The sequence below is a fragment of the Tachyglossus aculeatus genome (assembly GCF_015852505.1).
Source record: "Tachyglossus aculeatus isolate mTacAcu1 chromosome 12 unlocalized genomic scaffold, mTacAcu1.pri SUPER_6_unloc_1, whole genome shotgun sequence".
Taxonomy (NCBI): Eukaryota; Metazoa; Chordata; class Mammalia; order Monotremata; family Tachyglossidae; genus Tachyglossus; species Tachyglossus aculeatus.
In genome coordinates this window covers 10,288,275-10,306,991 of record NW_024044828.1, presented here as the reverse complement: position 1 = coordinate 10,306,991, position 18,717 = coordinate 10,288,275, and the positions used below count along the sequence as shown (strand labels likewise).

Sequence of the window (18,717 nt, the reverse complement as noted above, 5' to 3'; positions counted from 1 at the left end):
TTAAGCAGTATTGGGGTTTTTTTTTCCCCCAATAATCAAGAAATAGCTACTCCTAAAATTTGAGTTCACTCAAGGCTTACCGTGGGTGCCTTTGTGAAAGTAGGTGGGGAGCAAGTAGTTTTGCTATAGCTCTGTGCTCCTCTAGAAAATGCAGATATAATTGCAGTATTTAAGCATTCACTAAGTGTCAAGCACTATACCGAGCGCTAGGGTAGATACAAAATAAGCAGCTTGAACACCCTTTCTGCCCACATGGGGCTCACCGTCTAAAGGGGATGGAGAACAAGTATTGAACCCCCATTTTACAGGCAAGGAAACCACGGCACAGAGAAGTTAACTGACATGCCTAAGGTTGCATGGCAAGCAAGTGAGAAGCACTTGAGAACACTGAGAAGCAGCATGAACTAGTGGATAGAGCATGGGGCTGGAAGTCAAAAGCTCCACCATTTGTTGTGTGACCTTGGGCAAGTCACTTCACCTCTCCGGGCCTCAGTTACCTTGCCTGTAAAATGGGGGTTCAATACCTGTTCTCCATCTCCTGTACACCGGGAGCCCCATGTGGGTCATGGACTGTGTCCGACCTGATTAATTTGCTTCTATCCCTGTACTTAATACAGTGCCTGGCCTACAGTAAGCACTTAACAAATACCATTTAATTTTTTAAAAAAAATGTGTGGAGCAGAATTAGAACCCAGGTCTTCTGACACGGACTGGGCAATAGGCAGGTATGAAATACTTTAAACAAGGTGGTTTTAGGCCCTGACAGATCATTACCTACGTTCCACTTGCAAAACATTGAAATGCCCTCCAGGGATCAATCACCATCCTTATGCAGTGTTCAAAAACTTCCAAGCAGGGTGATTTATGCAAAATTGAAAACAGTTTACTATTGAACAACCTTCATATTTAAAGATTCTTGTACAAAATGGTTTAAATGCTGAATGAGGACATTATTTAGGATCTTGTCTACCAACTCTATTTTATCAGACTCTCCCATGTGTTTTAATAGTCCTCTGCACCCAATAAATACCATTGATTGATTCACGAAGGTAAACCAACTTGATACTGATTTTCTAACTGGCCGCCTTTTTCTGTGGATCTCCAGTTATTTTCCCAGAGTAGTCTTCCTCAGTCCCACGTTTTCACTGCCGATCAGGTCACGTCCTTACGTTCCCTTAAATACAAACAGGTCATTTTGCTCACTTGTCCTGAAATGTGGACAGCTTTAAACTGGGCTTTTCAACCTGAATTTTATGTCAACTTGGTTTTTTTTGGTTTTTAAAATGGAAAAAGAAAAGAAATGTAATTCAAATCTGCTTAAAGATTGGCCGTCCGGGGCTTTCTCTCAACCACGATAGCTTCCCCCTCGGCCAGCTTCTCATAGAGAGGTCGTAAGTGTTCCGGTTTGGGGAGCTCGGCGTCGGGGGTCGAGGGAATGTCAAAGTCCGAGGAGCTCTGAGAATCCGCGTTAGTGCTGGGATTCCTGCTCCTTTTCTCTTCGGGTGGGTGTTTCTCGCAGCCTCCTCTAGCAGATGGCCTGCCTGGGTCTCTGCTTTTCAAATCGGCGGGAATCCCTTTCAGACAAGGTTGGGGTTGGTCCGAGCGGTGAGCGGCGGGGGGCTCCGGGGTCCTTGTTTTACAGCCCCCTCTGTGGATGGAGGAAGTCTCCCCGCCGGCCTGTCTTTCTTGGGACGAAAGCAGGACGGTGTCTGACTGGCTGTCCCAGCCTTGGCTTCCCATTTCGGAGATGTGGGTGGACTGAGAGGAGTCCTGGGAAGAGATGTGGGTGGACTCCCCATCTGAATCACTGAAGAGCCGGGGGGACTGGGAACCACCTGCCTCGCTGGAGCCGGGGAAGGAGGCGGAGCCCTCATCTGTGGCTTCGGCTGTTTTTTTAAAGAAGACCCCCCACTGGGGCCCGTCCGCTACCGGCTCCGGGGCCCGAATCGGCTCGCCGCCTCCGTTCTCTCCTGGCAAGGGCTGTTCCGAATCGGGGGCTTTCGCCCGGTCCCCGGAGAGGATGGTGGGGTCGCTGGCCTCCTCCTCATCCTCTTCGCTGTTGGATTCCTCGCAGTCCATGCAGTTCTCCGGGAGGGCGGTTGGTGTGGAGTTGGCCTTGCCACTCCGGCCGCGTTCACTCCAGCGATGGCTTCCCCGCGCGGCCTTCGGGGAGGGGGCCGGGGCTCGCTGAGGGAGGGCCACCTTGTGCCGCAACGGCATCAGCGGTGTGTCGTCAAACAGGTCATCTTCTCGCTCCTCCTCTGCCAAGGAGGAAGGGCGGTCATATAGGAAGAGAAAGGCGGGCATCTCCACGGCCCCTCGGGTTTCTTTACTGGCTGTCTAGGACCTGAGAGGGGCCGTGACAGAGCCTGGCTTGTCTCCTCTAACTCCTTAAGGGCAGGGCCCGGTTTCCCCTACCACCTGGGAGGGGGCTGGCCAATGCTTGCACTGAGGCAGAGAGAAGGACACGGCTGCCGGCCTCGTTGTCAATCACAGGCCCCATCGTCCACTCTCCAATCCACTGATGAGAAGCCAGGGCTCCCACCGGCCCACCCGCGGGCCCGGACACATTCCCTTACCTGAATCGTCATCCCAGGTTCTTGCTCTTTTCAGCACTCCAAGAGGTTTGTACTTCGGCTCATCGTGTCTACCAGAGGCCCGGCACAATGGCTTTAAACTGAACAGAGCAAGAGAAGGTTTCCTGCTTTTGTAAAAGCCCCTGATTGGGAGCACATAGGACCAGTAAAAAAAGAGGTGATTCCCAGCCTGGAGAGGCCTGCTTTTAGTATGGGGGGAGAAGGCACACAGATTGATAAAATGAGAAAATCGGTAGGCACATTAGAAGTGAATTAGTCTGATTAGGGGTACTAAGGTGACTAGAGGGAAATAACTATTAAAAACGTGGGGAATTAGAGTATCAATAATATTTACTGAATACTTAGCTGTGTGCAGAGGGCTGTACTAAGTACGTGGGAGAGGTACAATACGCCAGAGTTGGTAGACACGTTCCCTGCCCACAAGGAGCTTCCTGAGCTGACTTGCAGAGGGTTTGGAAAGAGGGATTGGGGAAAGAGGTGAGCAGGAAAAGGAAGAGGCAGGAAGAGAGCTAGGCAGCTATCTTAGAAGAAACAAAGGGCACCAACTGAGGTGTAGGGCCAGAAGAGCGCAGAAAATCTTGAAAAGCAAGGACATTTTGCCAAATCCACCCTGGGACCACTGCTACTGTAGCATCCCTCAATATCAGCACCCCCAAATCTGCCACCTTCCATTCTCCCCCCAAACCAGTCCACCCCCAGTCCACAGGCCCCCTCAATAAGTGTGTACACACACACACAGAGTCAACATGCCCTATCCCTCTCAAATGTGCACAAACTGTGCTGATGAGAAGCGACCATATCTTAAGAGTCAGCTGGTGAGAATGCTGCCGTACCTTCTAAACGCTGCTGCCTGAGTCACCTCTGGCAAGGGATCAGGAGTGAACCGCACTAGGCAAGAATCCCTTCACAGAGGGGTTCATGGAGGATGGAGAGAAGGAGGGGGAATTAAGTTTTCACCCTTAAGAAAATCCATCAATAAGGAAAGAGATGGGGGTGGTACTGGGTTGAGGCAGAAGAAAAGCAGCACTACTACTACTAGTAACACTACTACAGGAATGACCCAAAATGGGCCCCCGCTTGGTCAGATGATGGGCCGAGCCCTGGCTTAGGTCTGGAATCCAGGACAGCCGGGTCGGCGGACACAATGTCTGACCATCGTCGACTGTAAGCTCCCTGTGGGCAGGGGATGTGTCCACAGACCCTCTTGTATTGTTCTCTCCCAAGCGCTTACTACAAGTGCTCTGCCCACAGTAAGTGCTTAATAAATACCACTGATGGACAGATAACCCTTACTTACATTTCGACAACTTTATCCATAGTCGCTCCCATGGGAATGACATTGGGGTGCGCATTCACGGGCCGGATATAACTCAAGAAATCCAAAATCTGAGAGGAAGGGAAAAAAAGACGACAGTTAATCGGCTGTGTGTTTCCAACTCCCCACCTCAAGTGGCAAGCATTGCTTCCCAACAAGGGCATCTCTCTCCTGCCTCATCTTCAGTCATTTTATGAACGCATCCGTCAGCCTCGTTTTCAGTGGGGTGTAGGATGAAGCACTTGAGAGCAGAGACTCCGCCCGGACACCGCTGACATATTTCTTCAGAGAAGCCCACTGCGCTGCTACAGCCTGGGAAAGGCCGCAATAGTTCCCAGGGACCCCCCCACCTCCCTGTACAGCCATTAGCCAACAACTTCTACTCACCTCACTGTAGGAGGAATGGAACGAAAAGCAAGCCCTGTAGGAACTCTCTCCAGTCCTAAAAAACACGCAGGAGAGGAACTGTTATCTGTGAGGAATCCCAGTTCCTCGAGCATTCTGTGTACTGCTTATTCTGCACACAAAACAGAGTGTTCAGATATTATTGCTTAATTGATGTTATCGTCAGGCTTTGAAAAGCAGGTCGGCAGGCTCCCGAGGTTCCTTGAAGGAAAGTGCTTATGCAGAAGAAGCAGGGAAGCAGTGTGCAGACCTTGGCCGCTCCCAACTAGCCAACTCCACAAAAACCCCGCAACCTCAAATGGGGAAAAAACCTCTTGTGGTTTTATTCTATTGGCTCAGCCATTACTCCAGGACCTTTATCCGTGGTCGAAAGGACTGGGTGGCAGCCCCACCAGACCCCGTGAAGGATGCTGGAATTGGACGACGTTAGGGGAAGAGCCAGCCTGGACTGGCTTAAAAGTGGGCCAACAACTTCTCTGTGCCTCAGTTTTCTCATCTATAAAATGAGGGTAAACTATCTGCTCTCCCCACCTTGGATTGGGACAGGAACTGCATCTGATTATCAATCAATGGTATTTATTGAGCACTTACTATGTGCACAGCCCTGTACTAAGCGCTTGGGAGGGTACAGCATGGTAGGATGAGCAGACATGTCCCCTGCCCACAGTGAGTTTACAGTCTAGAGGGGGAGACAGTCATTAATGTGAATAATTTATAATATATAATTTGAAGATATGTACATAGATGCTGTGGGGTTGGATGATGATTATCCTGTCTCTGTCCTGTCTCAAAGTGCTTAAATACCATAACAACTACTTCTATTTGAGACCTTATAACTCCCCGAGCCCCTCCCCAGGTACATGCTACCAAACCAGCCAATCCCCGTTGGGAGCAACGTTTTTCACGTTTTTCACGTTTTTCAACGTTTTTCCTTACCTCACAATCACATTTGTTTTTCTGGTCCTCTCGCCAAACCACATGGTGGATGGTTTAATGCTGATCACCTGCAGGGGAGTTCCGTCTTTAGAAGTCATTCCACAAGGCAATCTGTTCCATCGAAAAAATTCTTCAGCCTAAATAAGACGGATAAAGTAGGGACAAAAGATGGATAAAATGCTACAATTTGGATGCATCGTTTGGCCCCAGTAAAACCAGATTAAGGCCCCGATGACCATCGGGCTCTTTCAGTGCGCAGAACCATTCTTGACGCCACATCTCGGTTCTGGACAAATCTGGTCTCGACTCTCGGTACTGGACGTGATTTCACCGTGGACCTACTTGCCCAATGGTCCTTTCGAGCACCGCCCCTCCCCAGGCCCTGAAGCTCCACTCACATCAAACGGTAACTCCTCACCAACACTTTCAAGGCAGTCAGTCAACTCTCCCCCTCCTACCCCACCTTGCTGAACTCCTACTATCACCCGCTCCACTTCTCTAACTGCCAACCTACTACCTCGATCTCATCTATTCCTCTGTCGATCCCTCCCCCATGTCATCTTTCAGGCCCGGATCTCTCTTCCCTTCGAATCTGACATTCCGCCACACTATCCACCTTCAAAACCCTCCTAAAATCACATCTCCAAGAGGCCTTCCCCGACTAAGCCCCTCCTTTCCCCCCATCTACCCTCCCCTCACCATCGACTATGGACTTGGCTGCGTAACCCTTAAGTACTTCAATACTCATACCAGCCTCCCAGCACTCATGTCCACAGCCTTATACTCTGCTGTAATTTCCCCTTATCTGTATTTTATTTTGTCTGTCTCCCCCCGTAGACTGTAAGCAACTTGTGGGCAGGAATCGCATCTCCCAACTCTACTGTATTGTGCTGTCCCAAGTGCTCTGCACATAATGAGAGCTCAAATACCACTGATTGACTGTTGTTCCTCTAGCTTCATTCATTTGCCAGCAGCTGATCTGTTTCCAGAGCGATCCCATTCAAGGCCCAGGGGCCCTGTAGGGGTCTGTGGAGGCCAGCCTGACTAGAGTCAGAGACCCACTGTGACCCCAGGGCAGAATTTGGGGTTCTGCCACCTGGCTCCCCACCTTTCTATGGTCCGGGGACACTGGGGTGGCCGGCATTCCCCGGTTGAGCCACCCCTGCCCCCCTCAGCTTTCTGTAACCACTCTGCTCCCTCTCAGTCCCCCTCTCTAACCCATCTGTACTCCAGGGCTGCAGAGACCTTTCCGGTACAGTGACCTCTGCTACTGAGGGCGTCGATCCCGTGGGGGTGGGTGGACACATCAGGGAATCCAGCTAGGCACCGTCCCCGTCTGTTTGATGTCCTAATCATCGCGCACATGGGCACAGAGCGCGACAAGAAAACACCCGGTAGATACGCACCCTTGGATGCCGACAAGCGTGGATCTGAGAGCCGCGATCTGTTGTGATGTGATGAAGGATATCAGGCATGTTTCTAAACATGTCCAGTTTGTTCACGTGCACCTGCAAAAAACAGTCGAGTTTCTAAAGTCAACTCTCCAAAGCGCCTCAGGCACCACGTGGAACCAAGCCTCCATCGGGGGAGAAGGAGGTTGGGGCAGAGCACATGAGGTTGGGAGCCCATTCTCCCTCTTTATGCACTTTGCTGATTTTCCTCTTTCTCCATCCCACCCCCGTAGTCATTTCTCTGCTCGACTGCACCCCACCGGGAGTGGTGGGAAAGGGAAGGACAACAGTCAAAAACCAGTCCCTCTCCAGTTGTGCAAAGACTGGATCAGAGCAGCTAAAATGGGGTTCCTAAATGAACTGAGGTTTCCAATTCTCCACCCAATCCTTGCCCTCCATCGGCAGGTAATTGAGAGCTCCTTGTATGATACTGCTCAAAACAAACACTGGATGTACTTTAGGGGGAGAACTGAGGCCTAAAAATAACCACTGCCTGAATCCACGGGTAAATCAGACCATGAAATTTGAGAGGTGGGGGAGGGAAAGGTACCCACTCTTCAGGGGGAAACAGTGGGGTATGGTGCATCCTGAGCCATGAGGACACAGAAACAAGCATCCTTAAATCTACGAAGTCTCAAGAGATCCTCCTGAGGGCACTTTTCCAAACATCCCCTTGTTCTGCTATTGCCCAAGGGATTCTTTTCCCCCAACAGCATGCCAGGTGTGCCCTGAATAAGGAAGTTCACTTCACCACTGGGGAACACTGCATAACAAAGACTCTTGAAAATCCAGGCAAGCAATTCACCTAGTTCTAACCTAGGGAATGGCCTCACTAAGAGCTAGCAAGGTCTAGAGGAAAGAGCATAGGACAGAGTCAGGAGACCCAGGTTCTCATCCTAGTTCTACCACTGGCCTGTTGTAATGACCTTGGGAAAGCCACTTAACTCTCTGGGTCTCAGTTTCTTCATCTGTGAAATGGGAAGAAGATACCTGCCTCTCCCCACCTCTTAGACTGTGAGCTCCAAGTGGGACATGGAGTGGGTCTGAGCTGATGATCTGATTCTATCCCAGCACTTAGCACAGTGCTGTAACACATAGGAAGTGTTTAACATATACCATCATCATTATTGCTACCATTAAAAGGAAAGCAGGGAAAGAGAGAGTTACCTGAGCTCCAAATTCCTCGCTGAGATTTGTGAATAAGTACTCATACCCATAGGCTGCTTTGCAGTTCAGCCACACCACATGGTAGGGGCTCAGGGTGATCCAACTTCGTACCAACTCTGATATGCCATGCAGACACTCCTCCTGAAAAAAAGGAAACGTGAACACAGTCAGTATCTGTTCAGCGCTTAGAACAGTGCTTCGCACCAAGTAAGCGCTTAACAAATACCATCATTATTATTACTATCTTCAGAATATCGTAAGCCCCATCATTTACCCTTTGATTTCCTAAATGGGCAGAGGAAGACCCACTGTTAAAGGTTAAGGAACCACAAAGTTAAGATCAATGCCCATACATGTCCAAAGATGAGATTTCTTCTGGCTCTGCAGAGTCTCTAAGACTCTGTTTTGTTCTTCCCACTTTCGAGATGGCTTCTGTTCCCGGCTAATAAGCACTGCCCCCTCAGAGGAACTCACCCGACTCGGAATCTGATAATACTTTGGGTCACAGAAAGTGGTGTCTAAATACACACTCTGGATGTCTTTCACTCTGAAAGAGAAATGCTCCCAGTTACAATGGCCGGAGCCCAGTCCCACTAGGTATTTTTTAGTGGTGATTTTGAGAAATGTTAACATCTAAGGGCTAGTCAATATGTGATTGGGATAGGCTCTGGGAAAAAGTTAGCTTCAGAGAGCAACATTCTCACTGTTTAATAAAAGCGTCGCACAGACGTGGTTTTAAAAATCTTACCCTCTTGCCTCCCTCCGATCCAGAAACAGCGGGACCGAGAGGAAGGCTGAGAGGGAGATTCGACAGTCTAAGAGTCAGAGACCCGCTCAATCAATGGTATTTACTGAGCGCTGACTGTGCACAGAGCACGGTACTAAGCACTTGAAGAGTACAAGAGAGTTGGCAGACACATTCCCTGCCCACAATGAGCTTACAGTCTAGAGTGGACCTCAGGACCCCAGATCTCCCTCTCGGCCCCAGCTAGAGGCTAATGAACAAGCGACAATCTCCAAACGCCCTGCATTCAGTTTACTCTGGGTTTCAAAATCTCCACTTTCTTCTGAAGAAGACTGCTATGGAAACATTACGGCTGTTGATACAGAAAGACCTGGAGGTCTTGGAGGAGCAATTTCTTCCAGAGTGGAGGAGATGAAAGTGGTTTTGCTAGTTCATTCAATTTTGTTCAATTTTCCTAGAACAAAATTGTTCATCCCTGTACTACTCCCCACAACAAACAGCAGACAGTGGGCTAGGAGCTTCTTCATGTCTTTCCCAACCCGCTGTTCAGAGCTTGGCAGCTTGTTTCTTAGAAGGAATTGCCCAAGGAAAGTTTACCACGTGAGACCCGCATAGTTACTGAGCTAGGAACCCGAGGCTTTAAGAGCCCAGTATTGGATACCTGTTACTTGCTTTTGACTGCTACTTTAGAACTATTTAGGGAAAGTGCTTAAGAAGGCCCTGCATAGCCCCCGGCCTCAAATGATTTTCTTTTTCTCCTCCCCAGTCAAACTCTTCTGCAAATGATCGCGGAGGCAAAAGGATTAAGAGTGATTTCTGATCAGCCCTGCGCTAGTCACACTGACAAAACCCTAGGATAGTGAAACCGTGAGGGAAGGATCTGTTGTGAGATGGTGCGCGCACAGAACACACACACCCCTCTGCCTCACCCCCAGCTAACGTGAACCCCTCAACCTCGCGCCCTCCGGCCCCACACCTGCTCCCAGAGTGCAAGAGTTCCATCCTGGCAGCTTCTCCTTTGGCCAGTCTGAAGTCCCCTGTGTACAGCACCGTGCCACCGTTACCTTGAAACAAAAACCTGCAAAGAGACGCCCCTTTAGTCACTTTGGCAACTCGAAAGGAAATCCTAGTGATGCTGTTAGACTAAGTGACAGGGCAACCACTTTTTCGCGTTTGGTGGGCAGGCCAGGAGAGGGTGGTGCCAGAGGCAGGCCTTCCCAGGACTCCCACAGGCGGACCTGAATGCATGCAGGCAGAGCGATTCACAACTGTAACAAGGAGGGATGATCATATTCCTCTAAAGCATTATAAGCGTCCCCAAATTTTATGGAGACCGCTCATCTCTGTGGACCAATCTGCCCAAAGCCTTGCACATAAGTGAAGAGACTGAAGACCGGAACTGCAGAACTTCCAGTCCTGACGATTTCTGCTATGTGAATCATGGGCAAGTCACTTTTTCTCTGTGCCTCAGTCTCCTCACTTGCAGGATGGGGTGAAATACCGGTTCCCCTCTAGAGTGTAACTTCATTATGGGCAGAGAACATGTCTGCCAATTCTGTTGTATTGTATTCACTCATTCAATCGTATTTATTGAGCGCTTACTGTGTGCAGAGCACTGTACTAAGCGATTGGGAAGTACAAGTTGGCAACATCTAGAGACGGTCCCTACCCGGCAATGGGCTACCCTCCCAAGTCCTTAGTATAGTGTTCTGCACTGAGTAAGCGCTCAATAAATACCACTGATGGATTGGGATAATAATACAGAATTTCCTGGTAGAAGGAAATCATGATATTGCAGAACCCCAGATGAATTGGAGCAACCTACATGACAGATCCCGGGCAGTGACCAGCTGGTAGGAGAGTCACCAGAATCTCGTCCTTCTGAAAAGAGAAAATAGCTGAAGGAAACCCGCGGTCCTGGCTGAGAAGCAGAGCTGAAAATAGTGTGTTGGCAAGATCCCAGCGGTGCATTGGCCTTACCTTCCTCGACCTCTCGAACTCCTAAGCGCTGCCTACGGGACTCCTTGTACCCCTCACCCCAGTAACTCATCCCTCTGGGCCATCCCTAAGGAAGCATCTGAGGAAACGAGGAGACCAATCTTTAAGAGAACGAGCAGGAGGACATCACCCAGTCTGATGAGAGATACTTCGGTTTCAAGCTGAAACCCTCCCACACATGCCCGGTCAACCACGTCAAAGGTAGTAAGGCAGAAAAACGCTGAGCCAGGGACAGCCCACGAAATTCAAGATTTCCTTCCAATTACTGAGAAGCCGTAACTACATCAATCTTGATCCAAGCAATCTTGGTTTTAAAGACTTTCATCTCTCTAAGCAGCAAGTTCCTTCAAAGACATACCGGATAGCTCACTCTTCACTACATCAATGACCTCTGAAATGTACTGGAAGCAAATGTCTTTCAAACCAAAAGGGAGTCTTCGTGCCAAAAAGGAAAAAAAAAACTTCTAAGCACAAACACAGAGGCTGCTGAGCTCCGAAGAGTCATCAGCTTGGAAGCAGGATGGCCTAGCGGAGAGAGCACTGGATTGGGATTGAGGAGATCTCAGTTCTAACCCCAGCTCTGCCACTTGCCTTCTGTATGGCTTTGAACAAGTAACTTTTCTGTGCCTCAGTTTTATTAACACGTATAATAACAATAATTGTGGTATTTTTAAATGCTTATATGTATTAAGTACCATACTAAGCACTGGGGAAGATACAAGGCAATCGGGTCAGACATTTTCTCATCTGTAAAATGGGAATGACATACCTGTTCTCACTCCCCCTTGGACTGTGAGCCCTATGTGGGATAGGGGCTGTGTCTGATCCAACTATACTGTACTTGACACATAAGAAACACTTAACAAACACCATAATAGTGGATTAGTAATCGATGCAGTACTCAAACAATCATTAAAATAGCTGGTTACCTCACCAGTTGCTTCATCAGTTAAAGAAATCTGAGTAGGTGTTTCAACTTCAAGGGAAATCTATTGAAACCAAAAGATAAAATTATTATACCAAATAGCACGTTTTCATGACTACATTGCTCTGAAGTTCAAAGACACCTCAAACTCATTTTGATGACTGAAGGAAGAATTCCAAGTTCAAGGACGTCAAGGGGTGATACTGGGGAGAAATTTCCCGTTTCAGATACAGTGAAAATTGCTAAAACGTTGAAGCACAATGCACAGCAGCTAAAGAAGATAAACCCTTGACGAAACCAAGCTAACCCTATAGATCTTTTAGAATGCAGGTTTTCATTCTGGGTTTAGCGTAAAACATCCCAAGGGAATTAGGGCCAGTTCTTCCCAAAGGGTGCCTCTAGCTATGAGCTGTTGCAGGGTTGGAAGCAGCTGTTTTGTCTAAGTACACAACAAGTATAGAGTAACCTGAGTTTTTGTGAACTTGAAGTTATTTGGTAATCAATCTATCAATGGTATCTGCTGACCCCTTATTGTGTGCAGAGCATTATATTTAACTGTTTGGGAGAGTAAGATACAACAGGATAGCCCTTAAGGGACTTCTGATCTCTGCCCTAAGGTTTCATGCTTTTTGTGTGGTAATTCTTAAGGGGGAAAAGAAGGAATGAAAGCCATAAGCATCCCTGGTTTGATTCGGTGAGTGGCCTGGTTGGCCCTGGGTTCACTCGTGGCTTTGTCGCCCCGTCAGCCAATCTGGAACGGTCCAGGAAAAGACCCCATCCCTAGCATGGCCTCTGCCACCTGTCTGTTATGTGACCTTGGGCAAATCACTTAACTTCCCTGTGCCTCAAGCCCCTCATCTGCAAAATGGGGATTCAATACCTGTTCTCCCTCCTACTTTGACTGCAAGCCTCATGTGGGACCTGATCATCTTGTATCTACCCCAGCGCTTAGTAAAGTGCACGTAGTAAGCACAAAATAACACAGTCATTATTATCATTATCTTCCCTTCCCCATCCGATTCCAAAGAGTAGCCACGAGTGTGGCTGCTCCCTGAGTGTTGATCTCCAGGGAAACATTTGCGGGGCAGGGAGGGGGCTACTTTTGCTTGATCAAGGGTTCCCTTTCAGGAGCAGGGCACACATTCTGAAAAGCCACGCAGGAGCCGGGGACAGGTCCTTGCAAGGAAGGCTAAAACCATTCTCTAACCTGAACGAAGCAATGGTGCACCAAACCAATTATTTGGGGTCGAAGGTCTCTGATGCCAAGTCTTCCCCTGTGGAATATGCGCCCCCATCTCTCACATATAAATAAGGAGAAGGATTGTTTTTTTGATTACCTCCCTGAGATTGAGAAGTTTGGGAGAAGGGGGAAAAGGTACGGAAATTTGGCCGACTTCTACCCCATGCTCCCAAACATTAGGAATTGCTTGAAGAAGTAATTCATACCACTTGGACATTTTTCACAGCTGTTAATAAAAGAAGTTTCTCTAGCTGTGTAGATAGCAAGGCCCAAGTGAAGTGACTTTGGGCTAAGGGAGAGGGGAAGCCCCCTCCCTCCCTCCTCCTCCTCACTCTCTAAAGAGTAAAAGTTTGTGGGAAATAAATCTAACAGGAAAAGGAAATTCACAGGTCTACGACTGCCCTTTTGAAGCGGGAGTTTTGAACGCTTTCAAGACGTCACCCAAACCCAATGTTCAAAAGGGAATAGACACACTTGAAAAATGGTACCGCCATTAAACCAAGATGGAAACTTACAATTCGATGCTCCCAGAAACGGTACCTCGGGCTAGTTAGCAACAGCTCTTTGGTGACGGGGGAGCAGTAGAGATAAACCTTCAAACTGAGGAGAAAGGAAAAAAAAGGGTCAAGAGTGATTTCAAAACATGCCCCGTGAAATAATCTGGCTTTGGATCAGAGGATTTCCTGAGGCTTTCTCTCTTCACAATTCAATCAAACCTGGAAGGACTGGGCTTGTCTGGCCCCTAGCTGTCCTCTCTCACCCCGAGGCCAACACGGATCTGAAATCTGGGGGCTCGGTGGCCCAGCTGTAAATGCACCCAGTGAGTTTGGGCCTACTCCCTCACATACCTGGGCTACTGCCCCCCGAACTGCCTGGGACTTGTAATCACCAGCTCAACAGACAGTCATGCATTATTACTCCACTGAATAGTCTGTGCGACACCAGCAAGGTCAAGGGGCCCTGGGCCAAAGTTTTTGGTTAGTCCTTTTCCCACCCCTAAAACAGCTGTTGCAACCCCAGCTTTGCATTAGTAAGAATAGAAATGGTATTTATTAAGTGCTTACTGAATGCAGAGCACTGTACTAAGTGCTGGGAAAGAATACACAAGAGGGAATAAGACCCAATCACTGGCCCTCACGGGATTCACTGTCTAAATCTTTTAGGGCAACAGACATATAAGGAGAGATGAAACAAACCACTAAAGACAACATAAAGACACAGACAAATATACAAAATAAAAACAAAGATCTGTTTAGGGAACTGTGGCTAGGGGAGCAGAATTTCAGGCTCCTTATGGCTCAGAGTCTAGTCATTACGGTGGTCACAGTGACCGCTACGATAGTGGCCACCACAGTCTTCCAAAACTATTGTAAAGGCGTGCTGTGGCATTCTCAATACAAAATAGACTTTTGGTAAAGCATCACAGCTTCAACAACACGGGCTAATACAGTGGAACATGACAGAGAACCAGGAGTTTAGCCAAACTATTCCCTTTCCAATGTCAATATTATTAGCTGATATCTTGCTCTGGATTTAGTTGGGATACAAACTAGACACAATGATCTGAACGGTTGCTTCCTTTAAATATACTGGAGTAGCAACGTATATTGTAAACTAGATCTTGTACTTGCTAATCATTTTGCTAGCAAATTTAAGTGACTCCCTTTCAAATGAGCCTCTTAGAGTGAGACCAGTCCTAGAGTAGGTCACAGAACTAGAGAATAATGTGAATCTCCAGTATGAATTACTGCTGCTGGGAAAAATCTGAACTCAGGTGTGGATGAGGGCAATGCTTTTCTCCACTCCTTGGAGAGTGATCTAGCCAACAATCGCTGTCTTTTCAAAGGGGAACAGCTTAGACGGAAAACATCAGAAAATAAAACCCATTACCTGCACTCCAGTCGCCTTTTCAAGGAAGGGGCTCTCAGACCTTTCATGTGGTCTACAAACAAATGGATACAGCATCACAAAGGTTATCTGCAGAGCTGTCAGGGAAACCCACAGCTCCCCAAGTAAACCCAGGCTAGCAAACAGAGCTACCCAAAAGAACATATAAGCCTAGACTGATCCATCTTGCCACTTGATAAAACATAAACATCTTGTAGTTGGGACTGCTGAGATGCCACGAATGTTCAACTATCATCAGTTTATAATAAAGTTTTCATGAATGGGCCCTTTCCTTTACCTTCAACAGGTTTTGGGGCAGCAAATCACTCAGTTAATAGTATTTACTGAGCACTGTCTCCGTTTGGAGCACTGTACAAAGGATTCCTGTCCTCAAGGATTGTCGGCTGTGTGACTTTGGGCAAGTCACAACTTCTCTATGCCTCAGTTCCCTCATCTGTCAAATGGGGATTAAGACTGTGAGGCCCCCATGGGACAACCTGATCACCTTGTAACCTCCCCAGCGCTTAGAACAGTGCTTTGCACATAGTAAGTGCTTAATAAATGCCATTATTATTATTATTATTATTATTTCAGAGTAGTGAGTTTGGTTTTGTTCTCTGTCTCCCCCTTTAAGACTGTAAGCCCACTGTTGAGTAGGGACTGTCTCTATATGTTGCCAACTTGTACTTCCCAAGCACTTAGTACAGTGCTCTGCACACAGTAAGTGCTCAATAAATACGATTGATTGATTGATTGAGACAGACACTAAAACAAATTACAGATTGTGGTAAAAAAAAAAAAAAGGTGTGCTCTCAAACCCCTTCCATTCGCCAATGGCAAAAAATAACATTTCTGAGAAACATCTGCTCGTGCACAGGGAACGTGTCTACCCACTCTGTTGCTCTGCACTCTCTGAAGCGCTTAGTACAGTGCTCTGCACAGAGAAAGCGCTCTATACATACTATTGCTTGACTGACACGCTTCTTTGAACCTCTCATCCTTTCTTCAAGCACTGACCTGCAGCCCCCTCTCCACCGCAATCTCCGGACAGCTCTCCGAAGTGTTTAGTACACAGGAAGTACTGTATACGTACTGTTGCTTGATTGATGTGCTATCTCGACTTCTCATGCCCTCTCTAAGCACTGACCTGCAACACCCTGTCTCCCCTCCCCACCCTACCCCCAGACTCTGGACAGCTCTCCAAGGTGCTTAGCACAGTGCTCTGCACAGAGGAAGCGCTGTATACATACTACTGCTTGATTGGTGTGCTTTCTCAACTTCTCATGCCCTCTCCAAGCCCTGACTTGCAGCCTCCCCTATCTCCGCTGCAAACCCTGGAGAGAAGGAGGGTCTGACAGCAGCCCGATGGCTCCCCGCAAAAAGGGGGGCGGCCTCAACTCGTCTCCCCACAGCTGGGGGGCAGGTCAGCCGTCCCAGCCTGTGCCGGTACTATGTACCAAGCTTACTATGTGGCCAACTTGTAATATTAATAATAATGATGGCATTTATCAAGCGCTTACTATGTGCAAAGCACTGTTCTAAGCGCTGGGGAATTTACAAGGTGACCAGGTTACCCCACGTGGGGCTCACGGTCTTAATCCCCATTTTACAGAGGAGGTAACTGAGGCCCAGAGAAGCGAAGTGAGTTGCCCAAAGTCACACAGCTGACAAGTACAAGGAAAATAAATAGAGTAATAAATACGTACAAACATATATACATATATACAGGTCCTGTGGGGAGGGGAAGGAGGTAAGATGGGGGGGGATGGAGAGGGGGACGAGGGGGAGAGGAAGGAAGGGGCTCAGTCTGGGAAGGCCTCCTGGAGGAGATGAGCTCTCAGTAGGGCCTTGAGGGCTTAACAAATGCCAACATTATTATTGTTCTTATCCCCATTTTAGAGATGAGGCCACTGAGGCCCGGAGAAGCAAAGTGACAGGCCCGAGGTCCCCCGGCTGCCAGGCCCTCCGCCTCCCGAGCCGGGGCTGTTGCTGCTGCTCGTGGGGACCCCGGCCCAACATCATCATCATCAATCATATTCATTGAGCGCTTACTGTGTGCAGAGCACTGGACTAAGCGCTTGGGAAGTACAAATTGGCAACAGATAGAGACAGTCCCTACCCAACAGCGGGCTCACAGTCTGAGGGGGAGACAGAGAACAAAACCAAACAGACTAACAAAATAAAATAAATAGAATAGATAGGTACAAGTAAAATAAATAAATAGAGTAATAAATATGTACAAACATATATGCCAACATTATTATTGTTATTATCCCCATTTTAGAGATGAGGCCACCGAGGCCCGGAGAAGCGAAGTGACAGGCCCGAGGTCCCCCGGCTGCCAGGCCCTCCGCCTCCCGAGCCCGGGATCATCATCATCATCATCATCATCAATCGTATTTATTGAGCGCTTACTATGTGCAGAGCCCTGTACTAAACGCTTGGGAAGCACAAACTGGCAACCTATAGAGACAGTCCCTACCCATCAGTGGGCTCACAGTCTAAAAGGGGGAGACAGAGAACAAAACCAAACATACTAACAAAATAAAATAAATAGAATGGATAAGTACAAGTAAAATAAATAAATAGAGTAATAAATATGTACAAACACATATGCCAACATTACTATTGTTATTATCCCCATTTTAGAGATGAGGCCACCGAGGCCCGGAGAAGCGAAGTGACAGGCCCGAGGTCCCCCGGCTGCCAGGCCCTCCGCCTCCCGAGCCCGGGATCATCATCATCATCATCATCATCATCAATCGTATTTATTGAGCGCTTACTATGTGCGGAGCACTGGACTAAGCGCTTGGGAAGTACAAATCCCTACCCATCAGTGGGCTCACAGTCTAAAAGGGGGAGACAGAGAACAAAACCAAACATACTAACAAAATAAAATAAATAGAATAGATAGGTACAAGTAAAATAAATAGATAGAGTAATAAATATGTACAAACATATATACAGGTGCTGTGGGGAAGGGAAGGAGGTAAGATGTGGGGGGATCTTCCAGGCCTTCCCAGACTGAGCCCCTTCCTTCCTCTCCCCCTCGTCCCCCTCTCCATCCCCCCCCCCCATCTTACCTCCTTCCCTTCCCCACAGCACCTGTACATATGGATATATGTTTGTACATATTTATTACTCTATTTATTTATTTATTTTATTTTGTTAGTATGTTTGGTTTTGTTCTCTGTCTCCCCCTTTTAGACTGTGAGCCCGCTGTTGGGTAAGGACCGTCTCTATGTGTTGCCAACTTGGACTTCCCAAGCGCTTAGTCCAGTGCTCTGCACATAGTAAGCGCTCAATAAATACGATTGATGATGATGATGGATCCGTCCCGCCCCGGCGGCCCCTCACCCTTGTGGCAGTGGGAGAGGAAGTAGGCCCTGGCGGACAGGTTCTCCCGGTCGAAGCGGTCGATGGCCAGGGTCGGGTACTCCGACATCTGGCCCAGGAACGAGCTCATGGCGACGGCGGGCGGGCGGACGGACGAGCGAGCGAGGCCCCCGCACGTCCGACCGGGCGGACTCCCCGCCCCGCTCTGAGCCCACCCCCGTCCGGGCTCCTCGCCGGCTTCGGCCACGCCCCCTCCAGGCCCCGCCATTGGCCGCGGCCCTTCCGGCACCGCCCAATCCCGCGGAGCGCCGGAGCCGTGCGAGCCTGTGATTGGGCGGCTCCGCCCCTCCGCCGACCAATGACCGCGGCCTCCGCGCGGACCGGGGCCAATCCGAGCAGCCCGCGCCCCTCGCCGGCAATTCATTCATTCATTCAACCGTATTAATTGAGCGCTTACTGTGTGCGCGGCGCTTGGGAAGTACAAGTTGGCAACATCGTCATCAATCGCATTTATTGAGATATGTACAAGTAAAATAAATAAATACATAGAGTAATAAATATGTACTAACATATATACATATATACAGGTGCTGTGGGGAAGGGAAGGAGGTAAGATGGGGGGGCTTATTGAGCGCTTACTGTGTGCACAGCGCTTGGGAAGTACAAGTTGGCAACGTATAGAGACGGTTCCTTCCCAACAGTGGGCTCACAGTCT

General features: G+C 48.5%; 1 protein-coding gene across 1 annotated transcript; it reads right to left on the bottom strand.

Annotated features, from left to right (window-relative positions):
- Positions 1-833: 833 nt before the first annotated feature.
- On the bottom strand, positions 834-18,142 carry DCLRE1C (DNA cross-link repair 1C). The gene is made up of 14 exons (XM_038741416.1): positions 18,024-18,142; positions 14,670-14,721; positions 13,295-13,379; positions 11,544-11,603; positions 10,442-10,497; positions 9,593-9,694; positions 8,346-8,418; positions 7,872-8,012; positions 6,660-6,761; positions 5,254-5,390; positions 4,300-4,354; positions 3,895-3,983; positions 2,580-2,677; positions 834-2,261 (listed from the first exon to the last, which is right to left on the bottom strand). Exons 1-14 carry the CDS (start codon positions 18,130-18,132, stop codon positions 1,318-1,320), a joined length of 2,103 nt encoding a protein of 700 aa, XP_038597344.1. The 5' UTR covers positions 18,133-18,142; the 3' UTR covers positions 834-1,317.
- Positions 18,143-18,717: the final 575 nt, after the last annotated feature.

Excerpts from the sequence above, each read along its gene's own strand:
- DCLRE1C (XM_038741416.1), bottom strand. The coding sequence starts at position 18,132 with ATGAGCTCGTTCCTGGGCCAGATGTCGGAGTACCCGACCCTGGCCATC. Across the intron at positions 8,419-9,592 it reads CTCTTGCACTCTGGGAGCAG|AGTGAAAGACATCCAGAGTG; the intron begins GTGTGGGGCCGG and ends TTTCTCTTTCAG. Across the intron at positions 8,013-8,345 it reads ATTATCAGATTCCGAGTCGG|GAGGAGTGTCTGCATGGCAT; the intron begins GTGAGTTCCTCT and ends CCTTTTTTTCAG.